General features: G+C 34.6%; 1 protein-coding gene across 1 annotated transcript; it reads right to left on the bottom strand.

Moving 5' to 3' along the window:
• Positions 1-2723: 2723 nt before the first annotated feature.
• Positions 2724-10172, bottom strand: LOC146930843 (transcription factor bHLH18-like). The gene is made up of 4 exons (XM_085702286.1): positions 10045-10172; positions 4233-4754; positions 3199-3537; positions 2724-3040 (listed from the first exon to the last, which is right to left on the bottom strand). The coding sequence occupies exons 1-4, from the start codon at positions 10105-10107 to the stop codon at positions 2960-2962; spliced, it is 1005 nt and encodes a 334-aa protein (XP_085558412.1). The 5' UTR covers positions 10108-10172; the 3' UTR covers positions 2724-2959.
• Between the last annotated feature and the right edge of the window lie 2991 nt (positions 10173-13163).

The following is a 13163-nucleotide window of genomic DNA, read 5'->3' on the forward strand; positions in this document are numbered from 1 at the left end:
TATGCAATTATTCAGGGATACATCACTGTTGAGTTCTCAAGAATTCATTAGAATAAACTTGAGTTTTTACGTATCTAAATAATGAAAACAATTATTCAAGCAATCCTTTAAGGATGCAGTTCTTTTTGAATTCTTCAAGAATTCATAAAGAATAAAATTGTTTTTTTAAGTTCTTCAGTAATTATATATTATAGATATGCTCAATCTCTACTAATAAGATCCATTGAGATCTATCTTTTTTGTACTCATACATTATCATGTATTTTATGCTTTCATTTTTTTTTTTTACTAATAAGTTACTATTTATCTAGTAGCAAAAATAATCAAACGATTTCATAAGAATGAGAAGAAATAAAACTGACCTATACGTTCTTCTTTTGCACAATGATGTAAGCTTCAAACTTTCGAATTTCAGTTGGTTAGAGCATCAAGTTGATAACGACTTATGAAAATATAGATGATAAAGAGAAAGAGAGAAAAGTGAGATTTTTAAAAAAGTATTAAAAAGCTGTCAAAAAATGTATATGATTAATTAAATTTAAGTAACAAGATTATTTAAATTAATTAATTAAATTTAAGTCACAAAACTATTAAATTACTTATACCAATTAACAAATATGAATTTGTTTGAATCCCTCACCTGTGTGTGTGTGTGTGTGTCTATATATATATATATATATATATATATATATATATATATATATATATATATATATGAGGTTTGCTAGGATACACCCACTAGTTTTTATTAAGGTGTGTTTTAGCAAAAATATAACTAAAAAGTTGTTAAATACACCTTAAGGTGAATGTTGCTAAAACACACCTTCTAAAAAATAAGTGGGTGTATGTTAGCAACTCCTATAGACATTTGCTAGAATACACCCACTTATTTTTTAGAAGGTGTGTTTTAGCAAGTTATAACTAAAAAGTAGTTAAATGCACCTTAAGGTGTAACTTGCTAAAACACTCCCACATAAAAACTAGTGGGTGTGTTCTAGCAAACCCCTATATATATATATATATATATATATATATATATATATATATATATATATATATATATATATATACATTCAGTTGTCCTCCACCCACAGTTTCAACCATGTTCTCGTGTGCAGTGCTGGAAAATTAATAGTAAATATTTTCTTGAACCCTCAAGCAAAATTTTCAACGATTTAAATAAGAAAGGGGAATTAGTCACTTTAGTCCCTGAATGGGGAACGATTCGTCAATTTAGTCCCTGAATGCAGATAATATGCAAAACAGTCCCTGCATGGTCAATTTCAGGGACTAAAGTGACTAACGAAGTCTACATTCAGGGACTAAATTGACTAACGGAGTCTACATTCAGGGACTAAATTGACTAACAAAGTCTACATTCAGGGACTATTTTGCAATTTATCTGCATTCAGGGACTAAATTGACGAATCGTTCCCCATTCAGGGACTAAAGTGACTAATTCCCCAATAAGAAACAATGCTTCGGTGGATCAACCGACCGCATGTGTTAATTGCGTCAATATATAGGGAAATGCTCTACCAGTAGAAGAAAATTGGAAAAAAAATGGCTACTTGTATTTAGGAAAATGTTATTTCTCTAGAAAAATATCATCAAGAATTTTTCAAGACACATGTGGCAAGTTTTAATTGCATGATTTATTTGTTCACTTCCTATTTTTCAGCCACACCTCCTTGAATTGTGGTAAATAGTGCATTGTGATTGACTGCTCTTTATTCTTGAAGAATTCTTGATGTTATTTTTTTAGATATATATCATTGCTATGTATTTAACTTTTCTTTTCCTCATCTCTCTTCAAACCAAATAGGATAAATTCTACCTTTTCTCTTCAAACTCTCTCTCTCTCTCCATTTTTTCTCTCCCTTATTTCAATATACCAAACACAATATAACTCTTTCTACATCGTACACCAATATACCACTGATTAGCTTAGGAGAAATATAGTTAATTGTATTTTGTGATTATTTTTGGACAATATTATCTCTCATACTCATATTATATTATTACTCTCTCTCTCTTCCTTATCTCTTTATTGTTTTTGACAAATAAAAAAAGAGAAAAAAAGATTGTCATAAAAATTATCAGTTGTGCAAATATCATTACAATTGTAGTTACAAGATCTAATTTTGATGTGTTTAACCTTTCAAATCAAGCTGTGAATAATTTTCAATAATATATATAGTTAAATAGAGAAACCATTCACTCATGGCTTTAATAGAGAACCAAATTCTTAACTTGAACTAGAGGTTATGAGATATTTGTCTAATATATATAGTTCAATTTAAGAGTTAAGGAGTTAAAGGTCCTGGGTTTGAGTCCTAACAAAGAAAAAATACTAACATAATAATTAACAAATCAATATTTGTCATTAAAAAAACAGAGATTTGCATCTTCATGTCAGAACGAAGATGTTTATTTCAACAATTTAAGAAAAATAATTTTTTTTTTAACTTGGATAGAGATCCAATGTCTTTTAAAAACAGAGATTTGCATCTTCATGTCAGAACGAAGATGTTTATTTCAATAGTTTAATAGAACATTTCAAATCAAGCCTTTAATAGGAGATCCAACTTCTCAACTTTAGAGGTCGTGAGTTATTTATCCAGTATATATAGTTCAATTTTTTTTTTTTTTTTATCTAAAAGAGCTAAGGAGTTAAAGGTCCCGAATTTGAGATCTAACAAAGAAAAAAAATACTAATATAATAATTATCAATCAATTTTTGTCATTAAAACAAAACAGAGATCTGTATTATCATGCCGAAGATGTTTATTTCAACAGTTTATGAAAATTATAAATAATTAAATTTTTAAAATGAGAGCATCCAAAGTTCACACATTTGTCGAACAAAATTGTACAACAATAAGGAAAACCCGAAAATATTTGTAACTTTTGTTAATCGGTAGCTCCATAACAACACTTGACCATGCTCATGTTCATATTATGATGATGTAAACTTCAATAATGCCATGCGTACGTTCTTCACAAGTTCCTTTATGCTCAAGTTGTACCCTTCACCCAACTATAAAATAATATATGATTAATATTAGATACAAGGGTAAATTTCATGGAGAAAAAAGACCAAAATAAAAAAAAAACAAAATTATTGTAGAAAACAACTTAGAATAAACTACTTATTATAAGATAATAACATTAAAAAAAATTGTGATAGGTAGCTACCTGAGCAATGATGGTAATGTCGAGTGTAGAATCTCCAAAGGGTAAGACACTGTTATTGACAACAAATAGTTGAAATTTTTGAATTTCGACCATAATTTTAACTAGAAGCCCCTTGTGCTCCTTGCATTGGAACCGAATCAACACTTGTTTTCCTAACACTCTTGCTTCCACTTGAAATGGTGAACCAACAACACATTCAATGTTATCCTCACATGATGACGAATCTTCATCGCTGCATATGCATGGTTTGGTCGGTGACTTTTTTTCCACAACTTCCAATCGGTTTTTAAGCTCTTTCAAGTATTTGATAGTGTCAATTAGTACAGATAACTTGTCCATCTAAAAGAAAAATAATAAAGAGTTAGAAATAATAATGTTAAATGATAGATTTGTCCTTAAATAAAATTGATTTGTCTTATTTTAAAGAAAGATAAGAATGTATTAAATATTTTTTGACAAAGAATGTATTAAATATGTAATTAATTTTCTTATATTTGTACTCACCGCTCATAATTATATGTCAAATATTTTTTGACAAAGAATGTATTAAATATGTAATTAATTATTAAATATGTATATTGTTTGTGTATATAGGAGTGTTATTTGAACAACTATTTGGTTGACAACTTATATGACAACCAAAATTTACAAAAAAAAATAAAATAAAATTTGCACAAAAACCAAGGCAATAAAGAGGTAAAGTAAAAAAATAATGTGAGTATGAGAAAGAAAATTATCACAAAAGTTGTCAAAAAAATGGATGTTCAAATATCATTTCTCATTCATATAACATACTTTGATCATATGTAAAGGGAAACGTTAATATATATGATGTTCGATTTGTCTCCCTAAATATTTCAAAATATAAACTTTTCATAATTTTTTATGATAAATATTTAAAGATATTAGTGATCAAAATCTTATACATGACATATATGAATTGGTGCAACATGTATTTATCGATGAAGTAATTGATTGATAGTTGATGATTCTAAGAGTTAGCTAATAGGGTAAGTGAAAATTACATAACATACCTTTTTAAGGTTAGGAACAAGAGCTGCAAGAGCAATGAAGCTTTGGGTGAGTTTCTCTCTACGATTTCTCTCAGCCATGATGTGATCCTTACCATGAGCACGAGGCCTTTTGCTTTTTGAGGTTTTGGCTTCAAACTTTTCATTTTCCAATGACCCTTTTGAGGTTTCTGTTGAGTGATTCATATTTTCCAATTCGGTTGGAGACACTGATATTGTTTCATTCTCTTTTGAGTTACTAGGGGGTGAATTTTGGGGGTTGTCAAAAGATGGTATTTGAAACTGAAAAGAGGAGTTAGATGGTGATGGAGAAATATTTGGTGAAAGTGATTCATTGATTTTGTCACTATTATCAATTGTTTCGTGAATGAATGACTTGCTGAGATCATTTGTGGAAGTGGACCCCAATTGTTTGTTTTGTTCTTGAAATACATTAGATATGTCATCTGAAAGAAACCCTCCCACATCTGCATCAAGAAAATTAAGGTTGCATTCCTCAGCAAATATATTGTATTCGTCCATTTCCTGCAAAAAAAAATAAAAGTTCAAGTGTTAATTAATTAATGACTATATTATTCCAACGTTGAGACAAATAATATAAAGTCCATCAATTATTGTCTGAAAAAAAAAATCTTGAAGACTTGGCCTACAAATCTATTTGAGACCTATGTATTAAGAGAGAGAAAATATGAATGAAATGTGATTATTCATTACTTGTAAATGAAGGTACAAGGGGTTTATATACATACATGAAGGAACATGATAAGCTATGATGGTAATACTATACTATAGTGTAACTAATCACTTGCTTGGGGCGCAAGTTATCTCCTTATCCTTTGTATGCTCCAATATCCCCCCACAAGCTGGAGGTTGGTAAATGTCCAGCAAGCCCAGCTTGGATAAAAGAAGAGTGAAAGGTTGAGGATGAAGAGCTTTAGTGAAGAAATCAGCAACTTGTTCTTGAGAGGAAACTGGAAGAAGTTTGAGAATGCCAGATTGCAGTTTTTCTCTCACTATGTGACAATCAATCTCCAAGTGTTTTGTGCGTTCATGAAACACTGGGTTGGTGGCAATGTGAAGGGCGCTCTGGTTGTCACAAAAGAGAACAGGAAGCCTGGTGCATGAAATGTGGAGATCTTGAAGAAGGTAAATCAACCACTGCAGTTCACAAGTGGCTGAAGCTAGAGCCCTATACTCAGCCTCTGATGAAGACCTAGAAACAGTTACTTGTTTCTTTGTTCTCCAAGAAATTAGAGAGTTCCCTAAGAAGAAGCATTGGCCACTAATGGATCTCCTAGTATCAACACAGCCTGCCCAATCTGCATCTGAATATCCTTGCAAGTGGAGAGGCGAATTTCTGGGAAAAAATAAACCTCTGCCTGGACAATTTTTCAGATATCTTAGAACTCTTAATGCAGCAGCATGATGGGTTTGTGTGGGAGCAGAAAGGAACTGACTCAACTGCTGTGTGATATAAGTAATGTCTGGTCTGGTGGTATTGAGATATAGTAACCTACCAACCAATCTTCTATAGGAAGAAATGTCTTCATAAGGCAAGGCACCATCATGATGTAACTTGAGAGAAGGGTCAGAGGGAGTGGATGCAGGCTTAGATCCTATAGTTCCTGAATCAGCAAGTAGATCTAAGCAATATTTCTTCTGACAAATAGAGATCCCAAGATGTGAATGGGCAACTTCAAGTCCAAGGAAAAACTTTAACTGACCCAAATCTTTGATTTTGAACAAGGTATCCAAAATAGATTTAATGGAGGTAAATTCATCTAAAGAATCACCAGCAAGAATAATGTCGTCCACATACACAAGTAAAATTGTGTAAGAAGTGCTGGTTTGTTTGATGAAAAGAGAATGGTCAGAGTTGGCTTGAGTATAGTGGTGCTGAAGAAGAACAGAAGTCAATTTATCGTACCACTTCCTACTTGCTTGCTTGAGACCATAGAGAGATTTATTGAGCTTACAAACTGTGTTAGGGTTTTGAACTGTAAGGCCTGGAGGTAATGTCATATAAACATTTTCCTGTAAATCCCCATGAAGAAAAGCGTTATTAACATCCAGCTGATGGAGATGCCAATGTTTAATGGAAGCTAGGGCAAGCACCATTCTGACTGTAGTGAGCTTTGCAACCGGAGAAAAAGTATCAAAATAGTCAAGACCTTCTATTTGTGTATACCCTTTTGCAACCAAACGCGCCTTATATCTCTCAATGCTTCCATCTGCATGGCGTTTGATTTTGAATACCCATCTGCATCCTATGGGTTTCACATTTTGAGGTAAATCCACAAGAGTCCAAGTACCAGTTTGTTCAAGAGCCATCAACTCAACTTGCATCGCTTTCTTCCAACAATCAAATTTGGTAGCTTCAACATAGGTTTTGGGCTCATTATGGGCATGTAAGGAGAAAACAAAAGAAGAGTGATTAGTTGACAAACTATCATGATTAATATAAGAAGAAATAGGGTAAGTGATGGATTGAAAATTATTGCAGACATAATCTTGTAAATATGAAGGTGCAGTTTTAGTTCTAGTTGAATTTCGAGGTAAAGGAGAGGCAGGAGAAGAGGAAGGAGGGACAGAGTCATCAATGAAAGTAGGAACAGGAGGGACAGAAGAATTATCAGGAATGGGGGTCAAAGAAGTTGTGGGGGAAGAAGAAAAATATTCCCAACTGGGAGTAGTGGAAGATGGGGTAAATTTATATGGAAGGATAGTTTCATGGAAAGTTACATGTCTGGAAACAAAAATTTCTCTTGTATGGAGATCAAGAAGATGATAACCCTTATATCCAGCTTTGTAACCTAAAAACAATGACTTCCTGGCACGAGGCTGAAGTTTGGACCTATGAGATTGCAAAGTGGAGGCAAAGCAAAGGCAACCAAACACTTTAAAAAGTTGTATATCAGGAAGTTTGTTAAACATGACTTGATAGGGAGACAAATTGTTTAAAACTGGAGTAGGAACCCTATTTATGAGGAAAACAGCATGTAGAACAGCATAGGACCAAAAAGAAGGTGGGAGTTTAGATTGAAATAATAGAGCTCTACTAATGTTGAGGATGTGTTGATGTTTTCTTTCAACACGACCATTTTGTTGAGGAGTCTCAACACATGACTTTTGATGAAGAATGCCATGGAAATTATAGAAATCAGGGAGAATAAACTCAGGTCCATTATCTGATCTGACAACTTTAGGAGTTATATGAAACTGGGTTTGAATCATAGTAATAAATTGTTTCACATGTTGAGAAACTTCTGATTTTGATTTTAAAAGAATGGTCCAAAGGAATCTACTATGATCATCAACTATGGTAAGAAAATATTTGTGACCATGAACAGATGAAATAGAAATGGGACCCCATATATCAAAATGTAGCAATTCAAAATTTGCAGAAGCATGAGATAAGCTAGAGGAAAAAGGTAAATGCTTTTGCTTTGAAAAGTGACAAATGTCACAAACATCTTTATTATTATGAACAATAGAGGGATACAATTCAGACATCTTGGTCATTCTTTGATTTGAGAGATGACCAAGTTTAAAATGCCATAAGGCAGAAGCAGGAATACAATTGCTTGATTGACAATCAACTGAAAATGAAGAAATACAAGCTTTATTGCTAGAAAACATAAAATTGTTGAAACATTCATCAAGAGCAGGACTGTATCTGTAAAGGCCATGAACTTGTTTAGCCAAACCAATCATCTTCATAGAAGTTTGATCCTGTATCAGACATTTATCATGAGAAAAATGCAAAATACAAGAGAGAGACTCACAAAGCTTAGCAACAGATATAAGGTTTAATTGACATAAAGGTGAATATAGAACATTTGTGAGGTAAAGCTGAGGAGTAAAAGAAACATTACCAGCATAATGAACAAGGATAGTAGTTTTATTTGGAAGAGTAACACAAACAGGTTTGATTCTATGAAAAGAGGTAAAATAAGAAAGATTGCAGCATAAATGCTCATTTGCTCCTGAGTCTAAAAGCCAATAATTGGGAAGAGAAGATATACCTGCATTCACTGAAGGAGAAGCAGTAAAACTGGTAGAAATAAGAGGAGTAGCTTGAATATGATTGGAGGCAGCATTGGAAGAAGAAGGAAGAGATGCTGAAGGGACCAAATTTGCCTGTTGCAGCAAGGATACAAGTTGAGTGTATTGCTCTGGAGACAAACCATTACCAGAACCAGTGGAAACCTCCAAACCATGATCCATTATGCTACTCTCATCAGGACCATCATTAGAAGCAGCATTAACTTTGGGTTGCTGCTTGGGAAAACTAGGATGACCATGTTTTTGATAACAAAAGTCAACTGTGTGATTGGTTTTGTGACAAAAAGTGCAATATCTTGTTGGTTTCTGAGAATTGAAGAAAGAACCTTTACCACGCCCTTGTGATTTCTTAGCATCAGAAGCATTCAATTGAATGGTGTTATCATCAGAAACTGACACTGCAGAGGGTAAAGAATTATTGCTTTCTTCTTGCACTACAAGGGAATATACCTTGTTAAGGGAAGGAAGAGGATCAAGAAGAAGAATCTGAGTTTTGACAATACCAAAGTTGTCATTCAAACCAGTAAGAAACTGCATGATAAGATCCTCATTTCTATAGAGTTTAGCAACCCTAGTAGCATCACAACGACAAGCATGAACACAAACACACGAAGGAATAGGTCTGTGAGAAGCAAGTTCCTCCCATAACGCCTTCATCTCAGTGAAGTACTCAAGAACAGACCTAGAACCTTGCTTCAAATTATTGATAGAAGAACGCAAATTTGCAATGCGTATGCGATCAACTTTGGAAAAACGTTCATGAAGATCATTCCATACCTCATAAGCTGTATCATAGAAAACGATGGTTTGAGCAATCGAATCAGAAACTGAATTGATGATCCAAGATTGTACAAGATGGTTACAACGTTCCCATGCACTTCGATTGAGATCATCAATGTCAGGATGCTCAATAGAACCATCAATGAAACCAAGTTTGTTCTTCGTGCCCAAAGAACGCTTCATGGAACGGTTCCAAGCCAAATAATTGGAACCATCAAGCTTTGGCAAAACAGTTAGAGAAGAAGGACCTTCACTCGGATGAACATAAAAGGGAGATTCTTGATCAGGACCTTGATTACGAGGAGCCATGATCAAAGTAAATCAATGGAGAAAAAGCAAGAAAAACAGAGTATGAAGAAGAACTTCTGAAAAACAGATGAGGAAGACGAAGTGCACAACTTCGAAAATCCAAAACGAATCAAAGAAACAAAGCTTGAAGATGAAGAATTCAAGCACAAACAAGGAGAATCAAGCACAGAATCATGAAGATTCGTGAAGAAAGAGTGAAAAAAGGTGCAACGGAAGATGAAGAGAAAAAACGGTTATGGCGGTTATGGATCGTAACAAACTCCTCCATGGAAGGAGAAGAAACTGATACCATATTAAGAGAGAGAAAATATGAATGAAATGTGATTATTCATTACTTGTAAATGAAGGTACAAGGGGTTTATATACATACATGAAGGAACATGATAAGCTATGATGGTAATACTATACTATAGTGTAACTAATCACTTGCTTGGGGCGCAAGTTATCTCCTTATCCTTTGTATGCTCCAATACTATGTTTATTCTTATTTAAGGTTAGGCTTATTTCCCTTGAGACCTATGATTGAGTAAAATAGCATAAGATTATAAGCTTCACTTAGCTTACATTTAACTTAATTAATGGCAAAAGAATTAATTAATAATCAACCATCTTTGAATTTGGAAAGCAGGAAAGGTGAATAATTGCCTTTTGATTTTCTTACCAAATCAGATAACCAGCTGCTGATTGATGATACTTTCATTGCTTGGTTGTTGATTTCCTCCATTGTCTCAAGGGTAACACTTGTGTACTGAACTTGAAACAGGAAAGGATTCAATGCTATTATTATTTGTGCTGAATTAGAGTCCCACAGTTGGATCTTTTATAGGACTATATTTTAAGCACGTGTTGTCAGTAATGTATATTCCCTTTCACTCTAATACGTATATAAATATTCTATTTTATTGTTTGGATCAATAACTTATATATTTGATTTATATTATAGATGGTATACATACTTTTTTTTTATTGAAAGAATAGATGGTATACATACGTTGTTAAATGAATCTAATAAATTATTGTTTGCTTTGAGACATGAAAAAGTACACGACTATATCATTTGTTTGGCTACATGATATATCATTTTTTTAATACAAAAATTACTACTATATTATTAAAAAAGGAAAATTGATATTACACTAACGTGTTTAATAGACAACCCCTTATACATATACCCACCCCCATAAACACCCTCTTATATCCAACCCATAAAATAAAATATTATATTATTTATAGGCCAAATATCTTTGATGGTGGTGATTTAAGTTTGATGTTTATAACAAATTAGTTTTTTTTTAAAGGAAAATTCATATGTATTATTCAGCCTTAGTTTGTAATTAAATCAAATGATTACCGAATTTATAATGTTGTAGATGAAATTTTTATTTTTGAAATTAATAGATTTGAATTCGAAAACAAGAAAAGAAAATATGTGTAAATAATCATAATTAATATGTAACCAAGAAAAAAATCATAATTAATATCATAAATAATTTTTGGATCTACCACATCAATGTTAAATGGTCAATTATGGCTGACAATGAACCGAGCTAACTCGAACATAGTTCGGAACTCGACTCGATAATTAACTCGTTGGTCTTGGTTCATGAACCAAATGAGCTTAACTTGGACTGAAAATTAAGTTTGTTAAATAAATGAGCTGAACTTGAGCTATGTATAGTTCGACTCGTTTGGTTCATGAGTTAACTCGATAATGTATATAACAAAATATATAACATAATAAAAGCTAATGATAAAATAATGTAACCCTGAATGTGGACGATGTATCATATACTCTCTCTAGTTCAAGCTTTTAAACAAACCTATGGATTAAAATAGTCCCACGTCGGGGTGTTTAGAAACCTTAGAAAACATGAGTGTCTATAATACTGAAGCGCATCACTATGTACGGCAGACAATAGTAGTGGTATGATCAATGCTCTACAATAAATATTAAGTGCCAGTATGCTTTTCACTAATTTATTTTAAAAGGAAAAATTAGAGTTAGGAAGAAACGTGAAAGAACTTAATAGAATCTTAAAATAATATATATGATCATACCTGACCAAAAGGTGACTGCCGGTGCTGTGGATGCGGTGGTTGCTACGGTGGTAGAATGTGTTGGAATGCTTGTTGGAGCGGATGGGGGGTGTGTACCTGCAGGCACTCCGACGTTCAAGTCAGTAGAGATTCAGAGAGTGAGGGTTTTAGAAGGAGAAAGAGTTCTACCTTGGGGACTGCATTGAGTCCCCTATTTATAGAGGTGGAGGGCTGCAGAGCCGTTGAGGAGGCACACCTGACCCTGGCGGTTACGAAATCGTGGGAAGTGTAACCGCCAGGGAGTTTATTGCAGGAACGTGCAGAATGTGCAAAGAGACGTTGGAGTTCTTTTGAACCGGTCTCATTTGCTTCCTGCACCCCCCTCGCGGGGAGGAGCAAGCAATATTGCCAAACATGGGGTTTGGGCTTTGAAAGATATTGGGCCCAAGTTAATGGGCCAAAGATCTTTTGGGTCGGTCCAGAACAGTTGCCCCCCAAGTCGTTGCTCTTGATTAAGAGTGATGCATTAAGCGCGAGCATTTGATCATTGGCGACCGACTGCTTGAAGGATATTTTCTTGTCGAGCATCTTTCCCGTTGAAGGGTAAAGAGGGCCTTGCTCGCCTGACCTGGAGACTTTTTTGATTCAGAGTGTAGTCCGCGCGGGCGGTCCAGAGCGTTAGTAGGGTAAGACGAGCGAACTCGTTCTTCCCTAGCCATGTTCGCCTTGTGCTTGAATGAATTTGCCAGTTTAGATGAGTCGTGCTCGGCATCCTGATGTTCAACGGAGGGTCGGACGGAAAGATTCCCTTGCCAGAGAGTTTGGTCGAATGTCATTCCGCAATTAATGTTCCCGTTTCGAGGAAAAATTGAAGAGACATGACCTTTGGTTTCTGTATGACACGTGTAAAGGCTATTGTAGTACTTGAGTACCTATAGTCTGTAGAGTGTTCTCGGCTTGTGTCTCCGAGGTGTCATCATAACTGTTGATTCAATCCTGACGTTCCATGAACCGCTGCCAACAATCAGAGCCCTTGGATGAATGGTTTGATCAGATCTGGACCGTAGGAATGCTACAGGGAAGTAGAGTCGTACGTGAAGGGCTATATTGGATAGAAAGTCGTGACTTTTGAGTGGTTTATGAAGCGAGTATAAATAGCCCAAACGTTGTTTGGAATGTTACTTCGTTCATTTTCTCAGAGCGTTAGAGGTTTTCCCCGGAGTTTCTCAAAGGCGAAATCTTTTCAGTCTTTCACTTTCTACTTCAAGTCCAAACCATCCATCGTAACATGTAACCTGCTGATACTCATCTTTTTGTTTTTGCACTTGTGTTTCCTTTAGTTTCTACTTTTATTTAGAAACCGTAGGAGTGCATGCCCTTAGGGCAGAAGTGTTTCCAACTCGATGGTTTCCGCCGTTGGATATGGCGGTTTCCACCGTGCATCGGAAGTCTTTGGAAGTATGTCGTCTGTTTTCTATTAGTATTTAGAAGAACATTGGCGACAGACTTAGGCTTTGTTTATAAGCCTTTGGGTCCGTTCGCCGGGATTTGATCTCCCCAATGTGTGAGTTAGGCCTGTTGTCCTTCCTATTTTCTAGTGGTAGTGTTTTGATCCCTTCCTTGTCGTGGACGACCTGATGGGTGAAGGAAGGGTGGATCTGAATGTTGGATTCACTTTTTCCCTTGCTTTTTCAGGTTTTTCATGGCGGAGGAGGGAAAGTCTACTACTTCCTGGCTAGGAGA

The sequence above is a fragment of the Medicago sativa genome, chromosome 4 (assembly GCF_051527215.1).
Source record: "Medicago sativa cultivar Bolivia chromosome 4, Bolivia_mono, whole genome shotgun sequence".
NCBI classification, from domain to species: domain Eukaryota; kingdom Viridiplantae; phylum Streptophyta; class Magnoliopsida; order Fabales; family Fabaceae; genus Medicago; species Medicago sativa.

Excerpts from the sequence above, each read along its gene's own strand:
- LOC146930843 (XM_085702286.1), bottom strand. The coding sequence starts at position 10,107 with ATGGAGGAAATCAACAACCAAGCAATGAAAGTATCATCAATCAGCAGC. Across the intron at positions 3,538-4,232 it reads TTGTTCCTAACCTTAAAAAG|ATGGACAAGTTATCTGTACT; the intron begins GTATGTTATGTA and ends TTTTTCTTTTAG. Across the intron at positions 3,041-3,198 it reads ACATTACCATCATTGCTCAG|TTGGGTGAAGGGTACAACTT; the intron begins GTAGCTACCTAT and ends ATTATTTTATAG.